Source organism: Watersipora subatra, chromosome 11 (assembly GCF_963576615.1).
Source record: "Watersipora subatra chromosome 11, tzWatSuba1.1, whole genome shotgun sequence".
Taxonomy (NCBI): Eukaryota; Metazoa; Bryozoa; class Gymnolaemata; order Cheilostomatida; family Watersiporidae; genus Watersipora; species Watersipora subatra.
The window spans coordinates 8572583-8593637 of NC_088718.1; the positions used below are offsets into that span (position 1 = coordinate 8572583).

General features: G+C 31.9%; 2 protein-coding genes across 2 annotated transcripts; one reads left to right on the plus strand and one right to left on the minus strand.

Moving 5' to 3' along the window:
- Positions 1-687: 687 nt before the first annotated feature.
- Positions 688-15769, minus strand: LOC137407781 (uncharacterized). The gene is made up of 9 exons (XM_068094163.1): positions 15733-15769; positions 10589-10876; positions 10235-10438; positions 8434-8629; positions 7446-7510; positions 6521-6583; positions 2288-2575; positions 1953-2156; positions 688-923 (listed from the first exon to the last, which is right to left on the minus strand). Exons 1-9 carry the CDS (start codon positions 15767-15769, stop codon positions 688-690), a joined length of 1581 nt encoding a protein of 526 aa, XP_067950264.1.
- Positions 15770-16612: 843 nt separating this feature from the next.
- On the plus strand, positions 16613-17041 carry LOC137407783 (general transcription factor II-I repeat domain-containing protein 2A-like). The gene has a single exon (XM_068094164.1). The coding sequence runs from the start codon at positions 16613-16615 to the stop codon at positions 17039-17041; it is 429 nt and encodes a 142-aa protein (XP_067950265.1).
- The last annotated feature ends 4014 nt before the right edge of the window (positions 17042-21055 follow it).

The following is a 21055-nucleotide window of genomic DNA, read 5'->3' on the forward strand; positions in this document are numbered from 1 at the left end:
CACAATCTATTTCATCAAACCTCCTATGCCATTCATTATGAAGACATACAAATGACCATTAAAAATTCTATTAACTCATTAAATTTTCTCAGTAGTAACCATATTTTGTTTTTATTAGACATAAAAACATTAATAATTAAATGATATTCATATTTTGTTTAAACTGGACATGCAAAAACTAAAACAACTGAGCGAGTAACTAAGTAGTATAGTACATTATATAATTGTTTTAGAATATATTTATTTTATATTATTTGTAGGAACAAATATGGCAATTGATGAAGATCTCAATTCTGGCTATATTAATCAAGATAGTAGTAAACCGAATGCTATAATTGATACAACAATTGGCATCAAATGTAACAATAAATTGGTTTTAAATGACTAAAAGCTTGAAATAAAAATGGAAATTCTTCATAAATAATAAATCAATATATATTTATAGCAAATCAGTCAAACTTGTAAAAAATTTTAAATGTAACTCATAAAACCAAGACTGTGAACAATTAGATAAAGTATTGTTTGTAACTAATTAGCTATTAAAGTAGATTGTGGTATATACTTTTGTCAAATGTTATTTCGGAGCAACACTTTTTATTATTAAGTATTATGTAAGCATTAATTATTACAGTATAATGTAATCACTCTAAGAATTGCTCAGAGCTCAAAAAGTTCAGAATGAAAGGTTTAAACGCCGTAAACTTCAAACTCATAAATTGTAAGATACTCTGTAACGTTGAGCAGCATCTGGACAAACTGTGCTTTCAGAGGTTGCATGCAAGCGATTGTGGTGTAATATTGCTCTAAGAATCCCTTATGGTACCCGCAGAGCGACTCTTGATGCATGTCATAAAATATGTCTTCTTCTCTCTCTGATGCTGTTATAATTACATCCCTGGCTCGATTTATTCCATCGACATGGTCTATAACAAAAATCTGTTATAGTAACAAAAATTAAAAAATATACTTGCATTTATTTTTATGATAACAATGGTAAACTTTTTTATATTTATAATAACTTTAAAACTATACTCATAGCTAAACTCCACCCTTCCATACTTTCTCTATACTATGGAACAGTTGCTGAAAATGAATTTTATTAAATCGTACCATTGTTAATAAAGCGATAAAATATTTAATACAACAAATACTATTACTTAAATTAATAAATGACACTTGTGACAAAAGGCTGAAGCTATTGCTGAACCTTAAAAGTTTTTAGACGCTTTAGACTAGCTCACTCCCAGCTTCTCATTGTATGTTTTTTATAATATAGCCGCAACTTAAAATAGGAGAGTATTGTATACAATGATTTAAAGCCTTAAAGGTTTTGACATTTATTTGGTACAAACCAGTATAACGTATTGTTCAGTTTTGACTATCTTTTGGCACATATTTTTATCTTAACAACATTTTTATTGTCTTTATACTTTTAAGTTGATGCTGTGTTCAAGTTTACTTGCTGAAAAAAAATTGTGAAAATTGGGTTCATTGTACCGACATTATTTAACAGCAATAAAAAAGTTTACTTGCACTTACAGCAAACTTCTTTCTATAGAAGGAAACCTTGTTATAGGTAAAACTGACTAAGACCAGTGTAACAAACAGGTTCATCAGACATCTGTAGACAGTTCCACTTTTTCTCTGAGTTGCAGCAATCAAGTCATCACATATTTAGATTTTCTGGTCATCTAAACTGCCTATTAGTTTTAGCAGAATTAAATACATTGTATTTGTATAATACTTTATAAATATCTACAAATATGAATCGATAGAAGCAAAGACAACAAGCAAATGAATATTTAAAAATATTAAACTAGTTTAGTGAGATCAAACAGAATACATAATGATTTTCTGATACATTATTAATCAAGTCAGCAACCTATAGTATAGTCACATGATGCATATTGATGTTTGTAAACTGACCAAATCTATCAAGTATGCTTCCTCACCTCCTCTGTTTAGGATTCTGACTGCCCAGACATTGTGAATGCTTTCAAGATAAACTCTCAACCAAGGATTCTCATCAATATTACTGTGAGCAATAGATAGATTTTCATCGTTAGAAGGTGGGCGGTATATCCCGTCTACCGCAAAATCTCCAACACGTTGGACACCATCCCATTCAAGAACAGATGACATCGATGTTGGTTTTCCTGTTGTTGATGCATACAATGGATTCAGATATTAAACTTGTATGTACTTATAGTAATACACTAGTAAGTCAGCAAGTTCATATAGATAAACAATAAAGTTACATTGGTACCTATTCAACCTTAGTGCATACCTCTTGCAAGTGTTTGGCTGATAGGCAAAAGATAAACAGCATCTTCTGATCTGGTGAAGTTACTTGACGCTTCATTCACATGCATGTAACCGAATAGTGAGCAAGTTCGGTTTGAACTGGTATATAGAAAGCCCATGCAGGTTGGAATGGAGTTGCATTCTCCTGCACACCTCAGACTACTGCAGATACCACAAAGTTCAGAAAAAGTTTCCAAACTTGATGGAGAAACACCAAACTTTTTGAAAAGCTTTTCTTCATCAGCCGACACTGAGGTGAAAACAAGACCTACTGTAAAAGAGATATATAGGACATTATAGAAGTCTCTAGAATACTCAGGTTGAATATTTTTGTTTGTTTGATTGGTTCATGAGTGGCTGCAAACACAAATTGTTTAAATTTTTTTCTGCATAACTACATTTTAATTCTAACAACTAAAAAATTTCAATTTGTGTATTTCACATCTACTTGTAAATTTAATCAACTATTAGCTTTTCAGAAAGCCAAGACTAAACTGAAATATTATTTTAAATCTATTAATGGATATCTTACATTCTATTAATGCACATTATCTGAGCTGTAGCAGCTTTAAATCTTTCGCTTTATGTGGTGCTGTTTTTGAATATTATCTAGCAGGGGAGAAGTCTCAGTAGCCATCAGTAAAAGGAAATATTGCCATAAACAATTACGTAAAAAAGAGTTGATAAAGGGAATGTAATAGTTCAAAGTGACTCTTAAATGCGTCTTTGTAGTGGTATTACCAAAAACTTTTCATATGCCATATCAAATATTTAGATTGTATAGCTCTCAATTGACTAAACTTGACAAGAAAAATTTGAAAAGAAGTTATAAAATAAACCTTGTTTAAAGCTTTTTGTTTTCAATACGCAAATAATGATGATGATAACATAAATGATTACAAGAATACTTTAGAAAGAAGCAAATGAATTAGTTCAGTAAGATTCACTAAAAATCAAATTATACAATGAAATGATAACTGAGCCATTGTTTTAAGAGAACTAATAAAATTGCTAACTAACAGAAAAGTTGTTAACTTTAGGTTTTTTCTTTGCCAAATTGAAGAAACTAGTAAACACTCTAAATTTCAGCCTTTAAATCATAATTATTAAAGATAAAAATATTGGTAATGCTTTAGAACTCACTGGGTCGATCCAGTACTGGTTTTTACTAATTTTTTTTCTGTCTGGTTTCAAGCTATGTATTTAATATAAAATCAGTGGTACATTTATTATCACAATGTTTCAACCTTGGTTAAACAATATTCTTGATGTAGTTCTGTAAAACTAAAAAAATAACTTACAATTAAAAATATATAAAAAAATAAAAACATGGTTCTAGTATGGTTATACTTCAAACTATGTGTGGAATCTGTAGACTCAGTGGTACAATTATTATTAAATTATTTAAACCTGCTGTTAAATAACACTTTTCATGTATTTCTGTAAAACTAAAACATAAAGAAATTTAAGAAAATGTATAAATTTGAAAACATGGTTGTACTAAGGTGATACAGCGGATAGTGCTGTAGCGAATTTAGAACGCAATCATGTATAAATAATTGTATCATTCTCTAATGAATGCAATCAACATACAGTGAGCTGACACTAATACTACAGATAAGTCTAAAGTACGTAGCTTGATAGAATTTCATAGAAATTTGAGGCAGCAACTGATACATCTAGTAGATACAATAAATATGTGGTACTAAAGTTTTTACATGTTAAGTATTAGATCAGAGTGAAAAACATCTCACAGAAATAAACAAAATGATTTATCAAATATATGTTTATTTGACAATTTTCTATATTTTCTTAAACAATTTCTAGCCAAGATATATTTTTGCTTCCCTCAAACAATTTGTTCAACTGACTATAATTTAACTATAACATTCAAGAGTGCAACTCAAAAAAAACAAAATCAATGTCCTGTACCTACCAGCAACAATAAAAATACAACAGCATAGTGAAATGTCCATTCTTTTAAACATTTGCCTGTTAGAAAGTAAAGCAAATCTCAATATTGTGAGCTGAAAGCATGAATCCTTAAACACGAGTGCCTATTCAGCTGAACGAATTATAAGGCAAACTTTTATTGATTAACTATAATATGAGTAGTTAATAATTAATGTTAACCAATAAAGAACAAAAGGAAAGCAGTCCAGGTTATGAGTAAAACAACTTCACTGCACTTTATAAATAATAGCATGGTGTTTAATTTCTCTAAGGCAATCATGGTGCCTGTAAGTAAACTACTATATTTACAGAGCTTTCCTTACTGGTCAATTATTAACCACTTTGAGACTTGCTGCCTCTGCATGCTTTAGCTTAAAGTGAAATTAATTCGAACACAATAGCAACTAGTGGAGATAACAACCACAGCTGTGGTAGATCAGTAGATCAGCTAAAGGTACACCTGATACTTTCAGCTACTGATATATAATAATGAGTCCCACACTCAACTACTTACTCAGTTCTATTACTGTTTGAGCTCTTTAACTTTGTAGCTTCTTAATTTATGCTCAGTTCCTTTGTGTGGCTGTAATTTTTATTTTTATTAACCAAAGCCAAATTTAGCTCCCTTCCATTTTTTAAAACAGATGAAAAAGAAAATAAAAAATGTTTACATGCCCCAGACAATATAAACTAAAGAAGGATTAGATAGTGCTAAAAATATTAAAATAGTTTTGGTAATAAATAGGTGCCAACAGACAAAATGAAATTAGCTGAAAGTTGCACAACACTAATCAAACTTGTTGACACTTCCTAGTTCTTACTACTAACTACTATCTATAGCTACTGTCTGTCACCTTGTTAATTTCTACACTATTAGCAGAATGACCTGTGCATTTATTTTATTTGCTCAAACTTTGCAAAATGAAATCTGAAACTCTATTTTTGCTAGGTGCTCATATAAATCTTAGAACAAAGCTAAAAGATTATCTGTCTCGTATAGAGGTACTAATGATGCAAAACAGGTTAAACTGAACCTAACAAAAGTAAGATTACTCTCTGGAAATTTTTCTATGTTTATGGTGTGTAGATATATATGAAGCTATCTAAGTGACTGGATGTAGTATCCTAACCAACCGCTAGAATTGTATAACTATTCTGTCTAGTGTAGAATATGTAATTACATAAAATGGTAAAGGAGAGAAGTGTCAACATACAATTATCTGTATTTCTCTCTAAACTGACAGATTTATATATAATCAATATCTGACATTATGCAGAGGTTGTAATTCACTGAGAATTCATCAATTCTCAATATCTGGTTTAAGTTAAAATAAAAACCCTGTTTGACACTAACTAATATATTAAAACTACATATATTCTAAAAACAGCTGTTGGAGCATTAAACAACTCACCAGATAAAGGAAAGGCTTTAAAAGATTTAATGCTTTCCAAAGCTCTTGATAAAATTAAATTGGTATTTCAGAGCAAAGTCTTCTGCCTAAGTGGATTTGAAATGATCAATTTGGAAAAATATTTAATGAAGTTACCCAAACTTGTCATAACTATTTTTTACTTAGATATATCCTTTCGGCTTCTCACAATATACAAATTTGGGTGATTGAAGATTAAAAATAAAATTGTTTTCTATTTCAAATATCTATTACTGCTTTTTTTGTTGTTATTATTAATGTTTTGTCTCAGACTTTTTTGTATTTCGTGGGTTATTTTCAAATGCATATTTGGTAATGAGATGAGCATGATCAATTGGTTTAAAATAATGGAATATAATTCCCACACTGAATAATTAACATAAAATCTAACTCAATTTTAAAACATATTTTGTACTAAAATATGATGATTCTTTAACAAGCTAAAGTATTGTAGGAAAAGTGCAATCATCAATTCTTAATATCTGGTTCAAGTTAGAATAAAAAATCATGTTTGACACTAACTGCTAATAATTAGCACATCTACAGCGCTTTCAAGTTGGATTGAATAATAATCTACAAAAATAAATATGGAACAATTTAAAATTGTAGGTATAGTTTAAAATAAAATAAACTCATTGGATAGAACCGGAATTAAAAGAAGTCTCATCCCTGTTCATGCTGATCTCATCTTGCATAATGGTTAGTTTATATAGCCTGAGAGCCATAGCAGTGCATACAAAGGAGATGAACTTGAGCAATAAAGTTAACAATATAACTCGTACGGTCAGTTCCTGAGTATTATACACCCAACATAAACTTGAAACCACAGCCACCTTTCCAAACGAGACAACTAGCATCAAACATGGCTCCAAACAGCAGTGGACCAGGTACACTACCTGTAATGGAAAGCATGAGATAAAGTATTCATAGATGAAAATAATCTTTGAGATTTCATCTGGTGTAAAGCCCAGCTGCATGTTTTCACACTTTAATTCACATTGCTCCATATCTCTTTTCAGGAAAGCAAGCTTTCAGATATTTAGCAGCTCAACGATGCACCTAATTCAACTTTGAATATTTAATGTGTTACTACAGGGTCTGTATGATGTATAGTTGTAAAATGATCATGAGTTTATGCATTCATTTATACTTATTTGTTCTACATTTATATTGCATCTGCTCATGATATGCAACGCTACTAACGATTGTTAATTTAACTGAAACAGCAACACATGTACTTCTTACTGTATCTTTGCATGCTATGCAATGCCCATAGAATTTGCATCTGCAATAAGTTTGTTAGAACATCTGAACATGTTATGATATGTGAACAGAAAATGAACGAGCATCACATTATTCCTTAGTACATCTGACCATGATATGTAATAGAAACAGAAACTAAACCTATAATGCATTTGTTAGTAGGGAAGAGAAAATTCCCATTTTGTTATGGGGAAGAGAAAACAAACCCGTAATGAATTTGTTAGTGCATACAATCTCAATCGTTAATGGATGCAAACATCTTAAACAAAACAAGATTTTTTGAGTTTATTTTAGATTTTTAGAAGTTCATAAAAAAGTTCTTAGTATTCTTTAAAAAAGTACACAGTGCATCAGGCACCATGTTCATATATTATCTAGTGTTTTCAATCATATAAAAATATGCTTTTTTTGTTAGATAAAATGAGCTTTGATAAAGTCAAAGATTTAATTAGTCAAGGAGATAAAAACAAAAGAGAAGGGAGCAATCCTACATACCTAGAAACCTTAGAAAGACCACCTGAACAGCTATGCTGTAGGTACGTAGCTTTGCTGATACAATTCTGTCAACATGTGTTGAAGTTGGTTATAAGTAACTATCTTGAAATATTTCATGTTACAAGTCAAACTCCTTAAAGCAGTTTGCGCACTAGTAGAGAATCAACCTTTTATTTACTTTGGGCTAAATTCCGTGACTGACAATTTGCTCCCTAAATAAGCATATCTACCAACCTACCCTGATGATTTATACTTTATGCAAAATACACTCATCATCCTTATTGGTTATCAGCATACGCTTGTTTTGTATTAGAAATTGAACTACATCCGTGAGTGCTCTGATTAGTTGTTGCAACTAAACAAACATTTACAAATTGAACAAACTCAAGCTGCAGTTCGGTCAAATTTGAAAACATTTTTAGCCAACAACAAAGCTGCAAGCTGCAGTTTAAATATTGTTACAGATAAATAAATGTTGTTCAGCAAATCTTTTTATTCAACTATAAACATTTTATTTAGATATAATTTTAAAGTAGAAATAATCAACCTAAAATAAAAATTAAAAACAACAGTATTTGTTTAGTCAAAACAGTAGTTAATCAAAGGCAGTAGTTATTATTTAATCAATCGGTTTCAAATACAACAATACATTTTTTTCCAATTACTAGGAGCTTGAATTAAGAATAGAATTCCTTCATAAATAATAAATAAATATATGTTTATAGCAAATCCGTCAACACGTGTAACAAAGTTTTAAAAGTAACTCATAAACCAAAAGCTGTGAACACTTAGATAAAGTAGAGTTTGTAACTAATTAGCTAATAAAATAGATTGTTGTAGATAAACTTGTCAATAGTTTTTTAGGAGCAAAACATTTTATTAGATATTTTGAAACTTATTATCATGAAAGCGCTCTAAGCATATTTCAAAGAGTTTAGAATGACAGGTTCAAACGCCGTAAACTTCCAATTCGTAAATCGCAAGGTACTCTGTAACGTTGAGCAGCATCTGGACAAACTGTGCTTTCATGGGTTGTATGCAAATGATTGTAGTGTAATATTGCTCTAAGAATCCTTCATGGTACCCACAGAGGGATTCTCGATGCATGTCATGAAATATGTCTTCTTCTCTCTCCGATGATGTTATAATTACGTCTCTGGCTCGATTTAATCCAAAGACATGGTCTATAACAAAAATCTGATTTAGTAACAGACACTTTAAAATAAAATTGTGTTTATTATCATGGCAACATTGTAAAAAACATTTATATTTATAATAACTTTAAAACTCAGAGCTAAACTCTGTCCTTCCATACTTTCTCTGTACTATGGAACAGTGGCTGAAGATGAATTTTACTAAATCAAATTATTTTTTATAAGGCGATGCAATATTTAATACAATAAACAGTATTACTTATATTAATATATGATGCCTGTAACAAAAGGCTGAAGCTATTGTTGAACCTTAAAAAATTTACATTTTTTAAACTAGCTGACTCCCAGCTTATCATTATCTGTTTCTATATAGTCATTTCTTAATATGCCAGACCATTGTGAACAATGATTTATTTACTTCAAGAGTTCTGACATTCTTTTGATGCATAACAAAACATATTGTTCAGTTTTGATAATCATTGTAGCTTGCCTCTTTGTCTTAACAACATTAGTACTGTCTTTTTACTTTCAGGTTGGTGCTGTGTTCAGGTCTTTTTGCAGATAAAAAATTGTGACAATGGGGTTTACTGTAGCGGTGTTATATCTCGTTTTGTCAGTTTCTGCCTACCCAAAAGGAGTTGTCTCCTCATTGCTGGGAAATTCGACCTTTACAATATCTAAGGCGGAACTGCGTAAGAAATTGCATTGTGGTTTGGATCCGCCATTTTGTAGTTCCACGTTGGCGTTCGCAACAATAATGTATTAGGCACGATTAGTACGACCAATAATATTACGTAGCTGGCCTACGTCACATTGGTATAGCGTGAGTTATTTCTCTTAATAGGGGCAGTACTGATAACCTACCCCCGTCACAGTTCTTACACTCGTTGGTCTTCAGATGTTACATCTGACCGGGAGATTTTGAACGATTCCTCTTCCTTTTTGGGATGAGCTCTCGACCGGCGAAGACTACTTCAACGAGACAGTGATTGTCCTACTAATATTATCAAAATCCGTGCTTGTCACGGCAGGCTGCGTACGTCCAAGAAGGAGTGACCAGTCTGCAGTGGACGATCACTAATAGAAAGGTGAATTACTATTATAACATACTTTCATAATTAATTCTACTTTTTTGTCGATTCGCGATTACGCCATAATGTAATAGCTACGGAATTCACGCCGTAATATTATTAAGCTTTGCTTAATAATATTATGAAATAATAATAACAGCCAACAGCTATTTTTCTCGCATGCTTAGCGAGTTATTAACTTATTATGGTATGAAGAGAATTTAGGTACTGTATGATTTCAGTTACGGATAATTGAAAACTCCTGAATTCTAACATATCAATGCCATCACAAATTTAAATTTTCTGGTAATCTAAACCGACTATTAGTTTTAAAAGAATTAAATGTTTGTATAATACTGTATAAATATTTACAAATATGCACCGATAGAAGCAAAGACAACAAGCAAAAATGTACTTAAAAATAATGAACTAGTTTTGTGAGATCAAAGACAAAAATAAAATGACTCTGAAACATCATTAATTAAGTCAGGTACCTAGTAGTGTAGTTACATGATGCATATTGATGTTTGTAAACTGACCAACTTTTCCATGTAAACTTCCTTACCTCCTCTGTTTAAGATTCTGACTGCCCAGACATTGTGGGCATTTTCGAGGTCAACTCTCAACCAAGGATTTTCATCCAAATCGCTGTGGGCAATAGATATACTTTCATCGTTTGAAGGTGGGTGGTATATCCCGTCTACCGCAAAGTCTCCAACACGTCGGATACCATTCCATTCACAGACGGATGACATAGATGTTTGTTTTCCTGTTGTTGATGCATACAATAGATTTAGATTCTAAATGTGTATGTACTTATAGAATGAATCTATCGGAATACAATACATCAGGAAGTCAGCAAGTTCATATACAAAAAACAACTATTTTACTTTAGTAACTATGTGACCATAGTGCATACCTCTTGCAAGTGTTTGACTGATAGGCAAAAGATAAACAGCCTCTTCTGATCTGGCGGAGTTGCTTGACCCTTCAGTTACATACATGTAGCTGAATAGTGAGCAAGTTTGGTTGGAACTGGTATATAGAAAGCCCATGCAGGTTTGTATGGAATTGCGCTCTCCTGCACATCTCAGACTGTTGTTGATACCACCAAAGGCAGAAATAGTTTCCAAACTTGATGGAGAAACACCAAACTTTTTGAAAAGCTTTTCCTCATTAGCCAACACTGAGGTAAGAACAAGACGTACTGTAAAAGAGATATATAATATATCACTGAAGACTCTAGAATACTCAGATTGAATACTTTTGTTTGGTTAGTTCATGGGTGGCTGTGAACACAGATTGCTTAAAATCTTTTACTGCAGAGCTATACTTTAATCCTAATAGCTAAAAAATTTAAATTTGTGTATCTCACATCTACTGGTAGATTTAATTAACTACTAGTTTTTTAGAAACCCGAGACTAAACTGAAATCTTATTTTCAATCACTTAATTATTTTATATTAATAAGATATCTTACATTCTATTAATGTAGAATATCTGAGCTGTGACTGCTTGAGATCTTCAACTTTACGCAATGCTGTCTTTGAATATTTTCTAGCAGGAGAGAAATCTCAGTAGCCATTAGTCAAAGAAACTATCGCCATAAACATTTATGTTAAAAAGGAGTTGACAAAGTGAACATAATACATAGTTCAAAGTGACTCCTAAATGCGTCTTTGTACTGGTACTACCAAAAAGTTTTCCACACAATATAAAACTTTTAGATTGTAACACTTGATTGACCAAACTTGACAAGAAAAATTTGAAAGGAAGTTTTAGAAACATTGTTTAAAACTTTTTGTTTCCAACACGCAAATAATAATAATGATGATAACATAAATGATTACAAGAATTAATGATTATAAGAATACTCTAGAAACATGCAAATGAATTAGGTCAGTAAGGTTTACTGAGAATCAGATTACATAATGAAATGATAACTGAGCCAAATTTTTTAAAAGATTTATTAATATGGCAAACTAGCAGAAAAGTTGTTAACTTTAGGTTTTTCCTTTGCCAATTTAAAACAATTAGTAAAGAATCGAAATTTCAACCTTTAAATCATAAATTATAGTTATTAAAGATACAAATATTGGTAATACTTTAGAACTCACTGGGTTGAGTTGGGAACTCACTGGGAACTCACTCAGTACTGGTTTTTACTAATTTCTTTTCTGTTTGGCTTCAAGCTCTGTATTTAATATAGAATCAGTGGTACATTTATTATTAAAATGTTTAAACCTGTTGTTAAATAAAATTTTTGATGTACTTCTGTAAAATTAAAACATAAATTATAATTAAAAATATATATAAAAAATATGGTTTTAGTATGATGATACAGCGGATAGTGCTGTAGCAAATTTAAAACGTATTCATGTATAAATGTTTGTATCACTCCCTATTGGGCGCAATCAGCATACAGTGAGCTGATACTGAAGATAAGTCTAAGGTAAGTAGCTTGGTAGGTTGTTTTGACAATTTGAGGCAGCAACTGGTACATCTAGTAGAGGCAATAAACATGTGGTACTTTGGGTTTTACATATAAAGTATTAAATCATAATAAAAAGTCCCTCACAGCAATAGACAGAGGAATTCATCAAATATATATTTATTTGACAATTTGTTTTATTTTTGTGAACAATTTCCAGCCAAGTAAGATATATTTTTGCTGCCCTAAAACAGTTTGTTCAACTGACTCTAGTTTAACTTTGACATTCAAGCGTGCAACTCAACAAAAATGAAATTAACATCCTCTACTTACCAGCAACAATAAAAATACAACAGCATTGTGAAATGTCTGTTCCTTTAAACATTTCGCTGTTAGAAAATAATCCAATTCACAATATTGCGAGTTGAGCCCGTAAATTCTTAAACACGACTGTCTATTTAGTTGGGAGGGTGATAAGTAAAATCTTTATTGATTAACTATTATATGAGTAGTTAATAATTAATACTTTTCAATGAAGAACAAAAGAAAAGTTGACCAAGTTATCAGTAAAATAACTTCACTGTGCTTTTGTAAATATTAACATTGGGTTTAATTTCTCTAAGGCAATCATGATGACGATAAGTAAACAACTATATTTACAGAGTTTTCCTTACCGGGTCAAATATTAACCACTTTGAGACTTGCGGCCTCTGCATGCTTTAGCTTAAAGTAAAGTTAATTCAAACACACTAACAACCGGTGGAGATAACAACCACAAATATGATGGACCGGTAGATCAGCTGAAAGTACTCGCTGATACTTTCAGCTACTGATATATCACAATGACTCCCACAATTAACTAGTTACTCAGCTATCTTACTGTTTGAGCACCTTCAAAGCAAATGTTTAAGTAAAAATAAAGTGTTGTGTATATTTTACTGTAACTGATCAACATGTAACAATCTCAGGCAGTACAGTTTGCTTGTTATTACATCATTTTTACTATTATTTTATGGGCAGTATAGTTTTCACACTCAGAAGAGACATTGGAAATCTGGTTAAATACAGAACTAGTATTTTGATAGAAAAATAGAATTACATGTAGATAGAAATATTTTGGTAGATACCTGTTTTAAGTGCTAGAAAACATTAAGTGATTTTATTTACCGTAGTTTAGTAAAAAACAAAATGAAAGAAACAAAAGAGTATTTTAGATTGGCTGGCCTTTGACGATTCTAAAAATTATGCATGTCTATTTAAACTCAGCTCAAACTTTATTTTATTAAAGAAAATTTTTAAATTTTATTAATGGTTAGGGTTTGAAATCATAAATGAATTGCTCAAGAAAACAAATACCATAAGGACAAGGTTACAAACATCTTACAAAACATCTTGTTGTGCTCATCTTTCTCCCATCACTTTTTTATAGCTTTTTTGGATAAACCCAGCATGACAAAGAGAAAAAATATTGCATGTCATTGACAAAACTGGGTCATACAGATACATGTACGTGGTGCAATTGTATTCATTATTGCATGAAACATTCAATTCAGGAGTTATCAGCTCATTTTGACTAAATAATACAAAGAAGATAATTTCTTGGCAATGCCCAATAACATCTGAACAGCCATCAAACATACTCAAATTATTAGGCACAACACATTAAAACACAAATTTAAATTTATTGTACTTTTTCAAAAAAGATTCCAACAGATTCGTTGACAAAGTTCCTTCAAAGAACATAGTCAGACATTCAAGAGTCATTGCCAAAATTTCTGACAGAATTCATCCATGTTATTTCTGTTATCTTTGTTTTTTTTCAATGTTTTCTAATACAAATGCTCATAGTCAACAAGATTATCAACACTGCTAAGATTTCACAAGACTTCAGCACAAACAATGAAGCAAATGAAATGTTCTGGTGGGCCAACTACTTCAGAGTCTGAATATGAGTAAGTATGTGTGTATTTACTTTCTCTCATCACACATAATAAATAGCATCTTTATTTGTACAATGTGGTAATTAAAATCTACTTTTTTGCATTCAATTTATCGATAGTAAGTCCATTATATAGTGGGTATAAAAGTCTATATAGACTTTTCCAAACAACAAGGTAGTTGGACAACTGAAACAAGTCGAGCAATTGGGCTAAAAGACTTGTTTGCGGAAAGCCAATTACCAAATCATTACTTTAAATAGTCGTTTAGCATAGCGATTTTGTAAATGAAAGAAGCTAACTAAGGGAGACTAATTGTTAGTGACACAATAGGGCAGACCCAAGCGTTGTGCGGCCCACGAGCGCATTCTGACTGGCCTGTGAAGGTTTCTTGAACTTAAAACTTGAACTATAACGGCTGATATTGTGGCATTGCGTAAAGTGCGTCAGAAACCTAACAGCTAGAATACCGGCATTCACATGGCTGTGTTTACAAAAGCTGTTTCTAAGTAACAGCGTACACCAATCAAATTAATTCTCGCACAAGATCCTTGGCCTGAAATTTTACCTCCATTTATAACATTATTCAAACTTTTTTATCTACCAACTTCGTTATAATAACAAACTTTATTAGAAAAAACTGATACAACTAGTTCATTAGTAGGCCATAAATGATTGTGATGCGGTTAAAGAAGTTTATGATAAAAACGGTAATTTTCCAGTATATTTGGAGTCATGAAATGATGATGAACATATGTTCAATAGAAATGATACTACTGTAAAGATTTTTACCAGTTTTTAAAATCGTACTAACTTTTTCAAGTTTCTGTACGAATAACTTTTAAATACTGTTTTTGCAGATTGATGATATTTGCTGTTGGTTGCCCGAACTTTTCACGAGTGTTTTATCAAATATTGTTGTATTATGAGCACATTTAGATATATTATTGAAAATTTAACAACATAGGATCGTTGGACAATTTTTTCAGGGTTGCTGACACACTTTAACCAGAACAGACAGGGTTCAAAGAGTTAGGAAAATAAACCCTAGTTTCAAAATTGGTACTTTAATATCACCAAAATGAAAGATTACTAATTAACAAACAACTTTCAAAATTGTGCATAATGCGTACAGTAAAACAATAGCGCTTTCACTTTAGGACCTGTTTCCGGCAGACGTACGGTGTCCATGTTCAGGTGGTGAAGCAGTACGAGTGCATGTGATTAGCGGCATCTTATTGTAATAATTACCCTAAAATGTCTGTATACGTCAAAAAAAGGAAGGTAGATGCTGAAGGCCGCAACTTCAAGAAAATCTGGACAACTAAATATTTATTTACAGAAGTCAGTGGTAAACCCGTGTGTTTACTTTGTAGTGAGCAGGTTACTGTGTTTAAGGAGTACAACGTGAGTCAGCATTAAGAGTCAAAACATGCAGAAAAATGCGGACATCTGACTGAGGCTGGAAAAGCTCAGTTGTCTGAATATTTGCTCGCAAAGCTAAAAAAACAACAAGGCTATTTTACCAAGCTACATGAAGCCTGGGATGCAGCAACCAAGACCAGCTTTGTGATATCGCATAAAATCGCTAAAAACTGTAAACTTTTTTCAGAGCGAGAGATTGTGAACTAATGCTTGGTGGACTCTGCTGCGCTAATATGTCCTGAGAAAAAAAGAAGCATTTTAGAGTCTCACTGTCTAGGCGAACGATGACCAGAAGAGTGGAAGACATTGCGAAGAATCTCAGACTTCAGCTAAAAAATGGAGAGGAAAGTTTTGACTTTTTTCTTTGGCTTTAGATGAGAGCTGCGACATCTGCGACACGGTGCAGTTACTCGTGTTTCTCTGAGGAATAACACAGGATTTCAAGATTACAGCAGTGAGATTATTTGCAGCAATGAGATCAATAAAAGGAACAACCACGGGGTGTGATTTGTTGAAGAGCTTGAACTAAATTGGGACAAACAGGTAGGAGTCACTACTGATGGTTGTTCAAATCTGACTGGGAAAATGTCGGACTTTTGAAACGAAGCCCAGAGCATAAATTAGTGTTCATTCATTGTATCATTTATCAGAATGCGTTGTGTAAGTTAGTGCAGAAACTTAACCATGTTATTGATGTTGTAAGTAAGACAGTCAACTTTATCAGGGCACGTGCAATAAATCACAAGCAGTTTGTTGCACTTTTAGAAGAGCATGATAATTAACATGGTGACGTCAGGTACCATACAGCTGTCAGATGGCTCAGCTTAGGCAGAATGTTAAAAAGGTTTTGGGACATAAAAGCAGAGATTCAAGAGTTTTGTGAGATTAAAGGCAAAAACATCCCTGAGCTCTTAGATGTAGACTGGATTGCAGATTTATCATTTGCTGTTGATTTGACTGCACTGTTAAACGAACTGAACACTAAACTGCAAAGCAGGGGCCTTTTTGTCCATGAAATGCATAACCAGGTCAAGGCTTTCATGAGAAAGTTGCAGTTTCTTACAAATCAACTAAAGAAAAAAATTCTCACTCTCACGCAAACCTTTAAGAAGTCAAACCACCTGCCAGTCACCTCTGTAAGTATACATCGATGGTAGGAGACCTGTACAGTGAGTTTTTAAGACGGTTTGAGGATTTTAAAATCATTGAAGATGAAATACACCTGATTTCCTTTCCCTTTGCATGCGATGTGGATAATGTGCCCACTGATATTCTGCTGGAACTCATAGACTTGCAGTCAGATACAGCATTGGGAGAGGACTTCAAGCCAGCATCACTGCTGGAGTTCTATTCATCTCTCAGTAAGGAAAATTTTCCAAACACGAAGAAACATGCTCGGAAGGTGTTGGTTCTTTTTGGATCCACCTATACATACGAGCAAGCGTCCTCAGTAATGAAGTTTACCAAATCCAAGCACAGGTCCTCCCTACTGATGACCATCTGTCAGATGTACTTGACATCTCCACTTCAAACATTCAACTTGACCTTGATGCTCTTGTTAACGCTCAAAAAAGGCTAGAATTCTCTCACTAAACAAGAAAAAACGCTGAAACATGTTTTTCTGCACCATTTGGCAGTTTGATAACAGTGTTGTAAATTGTGTTACAATGTTGTGATATCTTACTAAAAAGTTATGTTAAATACAAAGCTTTAAGGTTATGTAAAAAAAAACAGTCAGAATGTGGTAAACTTACCTTTGTTTTCCCTGAATAAATAAATTAAATCAATAACATTGTTGTAGTATAAAACAACCTCATTCTCTCATTGTCTAACAATAAAACATACTTTTACCAACTTCTGTAAACGATACAATTTACTTATTTCATTTGTAAAATTAAAATTAATAGCTTGAGTACATTGCAAACTTGGTCTGGCCCTCCACAATATTTTCCGTTTCTCATTTGGCACCTGGAGAAAAGTAATTGCTCACCCCTGCTATAGAAGGTGAGCCATGTACAGTCTGTTACACTTACTTGTTATAAGAGTATTTATTCCAGCAAGTTCTATATCTATATACCTTGTTAAGTAGATGAGAACCAAGCATGTCGAAAAAGCTCAAACTATCAAATAATATTTTAAAACTTGATTTCAAAATAAGATCCTATTTCTTGATAATAGCTTTACTAGCCCATTGGCCTATCACAGCAGGGATGGCCACGGCACATACTAAAAAAAGTCATGTGGTACAGCTGAAATTTTAAACTCCTTAACTAAAACAAATCATGTGTTAAGCAAGTGAAAAACCTGCCAGCTCAGGTTCTTTCAAAGTTTTGGCATTTTATTTCAGAGATATAATAATATTACTTTTTATGTTTGTGTAATATGAGGACAAGGATGTATGGTAGCTAAAGAGCAAACATTTCAAAACTCAGGGGTTCTTCAATTCTTAAATACCTAAAGTTTGTTGAATATATGTTCTGCCAACATTACTAACAGAGCAAAAAAATGTTTCATTTATTTTATAATAAGTCAGTTGTGGATAAGTCATACATAAAACAGCAAAATATTAAAAAATCAGTTTCAAAATGTAATAGTTTAAAATTGGTTGCAACTAAATGTCCTTTAGTATCTTAAATCAGCAATTTAATGCGAGCAGACTCAAAATAGATATTCGGTTAAGTGGTTCAGGTGTTACTTGCTAACTTAAATTGTCTCAAGCTAACCTCAAAATAACTGGTTTATTGATAACCTGAAAGCGTTGAGTAAATAAAACTGCACAATTAATAATCAGATAGACATACAATATTAAACTACTGCACTTATTTTCTTCTTGCTAAACGAAAGTTGAGTCAATAAGTAAATTAAAAAATTGAAAATGTATTTACATTAATTGGTAAAGCAACAGTTTTGGAGTAGCTAAAGAGGTGACTTACTTATCCAACATATTATTTAACTGCATATGTGGTTTATAAACAAAACTTGAATGAATTCTATTTTTTTAAACACTAATATCAGGAATAGGTAGAGATGGATGCTTGTAAATTTTTTGATTCACGCATCTGAATAAAATACATGTAGTTCTGAATAAAATAAGTTTATAATAACAATGGTGCTTAAAATGTTGTTTTAATACTAGCTTTAGTTAGGCCTATATATCTGAAATTGTCATATTTTGGAGGATCTACTACAGGAAGAAACTAAGTCTTAAAACACATTTTTGTAGAGTTGTTTAGTCTATTTATATATCATACTTATCCAAAATAATTGAAAAAATGTAAACGAAAAGAAAATGGCAAATCCAATTTTTCGTAGAATTTGCTTTCGGCAATATAGGATAAAAATAATAATAATGTTTTTTATCTAATCATAGGGAATATAATAAAACAAGCAATATGATATCCAGCACACTAAAATAACTAGTTAGGTGTTTCAACAATATAAAAGTATACAATGGCTGTCTTCAGATACTTGTTGAAATTCAAACACATCATCTAGTTTATGACATGGATGACTTGTATTCAACCACAGCCTTTAGCAAAAACTTTCACATCAAACCACCAACTAATGTAGACAACTTAAATTCATTGCTGAATACAGAAAAAATTTATTCACAAGCGGGGTAACTTTTCGGATTTATTTGTCAAGATGGCCGAATAATTTTGTGTGAGGTTAAACAGAATCATGAAGAGCTTTGAAAAGCAGGTCGCAAACCTCAGTACAACGGCTAGATCACTTGAAGTGGCTATAGAGATTAGGACATAGCATGGGTTCTTTAACATATATAAGGTAGTATTTGGGAGATGGCTCAATGTTTGTTCAAAGCCAGAGTTTTTATGTGTAGATATTTTCTATGGTCATGAGCTTAAGAGATCTTCCCTTTTTTATTTCTGCGCTATCTAAAACACAACCTTTTAGTTTATAAACATAATGGTGTATTTACAGTCCCTTCAGCTATTAAAGTGATTTAGTCAACTTTGCTCATACACTGAACCTAGTTTCAATATATGCTGCCTGCGGTGTCTAGGCAGCATATAATGCTAGTAATGAGCTAGATGAGTTTCTAACACGTCACAAAGATTTTGAGGGATTTTAAGTTTTTTGGCTGTGTAAGGTTTGCGTGGTGGTCAAGTGTTCATTTCTCATACAAAATTAAACACATTACTAACCTGAGAACTCTGGAGGAAATAGGACAAGTAGTAAGCCAACAGCCACTAGAAGTACCAAGGCGATGATAAAACTCAGCCACCAAGCTCGTACCCAGGCTGGATCTTCAGAACTCAAACCACTGCAATATATTGCTAACTATATATGTAATATTAAATGCCGTAGCGTAATAGGCTATTTAACTAGCAAAAACAACAGATTTATCTTTTAAAAGATGTTAGTAAATTTTAAACTGTTGATTTATTGTCCAAGTATAAAATATAAAAATATAAAATAATAAGTAAATATATCGACGACAGTAAAAATGAGATTTTTAAACACCATTTTACTAGTGAGATACTAATATATTAATTGAAATACCAAAAACCAAGAACGGGTGGACAGAGTTTATATATTTGTGTTAGGAACCTTTTAACTCTTTTGGTCTTTTAAGAAGTTGTACTTGATTGAATGCCTAAAGTAAAATCAAGTAATATATCATTATTGTATATTAAGATACTTTAGTAAAACTTTCATGGATGACTCACTTTTTATAGTCCCATTATGCATGCTTCATGAATATTGTAAAAGATTTTGCCGGCCTTTAATCAGGCAACATCTAGGGTGTAATAAATATTGCATAACTGTAAGAGCAATGAGTGTGACTTTTCATTCGTTTTATTTTTTTATTTTGAAGAAAACTCCATTAGTCATGGAGCTGCGACTACTCTGCCATCCCAACAAGAGTGCTCCCTATATATACATATATTTTCTCCGGACCGTATAATAGAGCTGGGTAGAAAGCCGCATAAGAATAATAATTAATAGAGTCGCTAACGCATTGGCTTAATTATGGCCAAACTAACAAAGTATTAGCGATAAGACACATAATAAAGACAAATACCATATGAAAAACATATATAAGAGGAACTATATGTGAGTATGTAAAACATCCGAAATAACCTCTAAATAAAACTTGGTACTCTCTGAGTTAAACTCTCATGTTATTATATGTAGTACTAACTATGTTTAGGAGAGGTCATTGAAATAGTGTCATTTATTGGCCAGTGTAAGAAAGATATCACTTTATTGTATCCGGTCATTTAGTAATTAATTACTTGTCAGCAAAAGGTTATTAAAGATCATAACAAAGAACCATAACATTACATGCAAAGTTATTAACAAAATATTTTAAAGGTTAAACACAAGGTTTGTACAAATTAAATATAAACCATAAACATTATTAAATTTTTTTTTGTTTTAGCGGAAACATTTCTTTTGAAACATCTTTATACTTAGCATAATTTTATAGTACACTTTGTTATAAGGTATTATGTTGTCTCAACATATTAAATTGTAACAACAGATATTTTACTGACTTGGAAAATCTTTTTACATTTGAATCTGTGTTTGCACTCTTTACTGAAGTTGCAATCAAAAATTAACATGA

Coding starts and splice junctions, on each gene's coding strand:
- LOC137407781 (XM_068094163.1), bottom strand. CDS start 15,769: ATGTCTTCCACTCTTCTGGTCATCGTTCGCCTAGACA. Junction 7,511..8,433: donor ATGCTGCTCAACGTTACAGA/GTACCTTGCGAT, acceptor ACATGTTGACAG/AATTGTATCAGCAAAGCTAC. Junction 2,576..6,520: donor TAGTTGTCTCGTTTGGAAAG/GTGGCTGTGGTT, acceptor TCTCTTTTACAG/TAGGTCTTGTTTTCACCTCA.
- LOC137407783 (XM_068094164.1), top strand. CDS start 16,613: ATGGTAGGAGACCTGTACAGTGAGTTTTTAAGACGGTTTGAGGATTTT.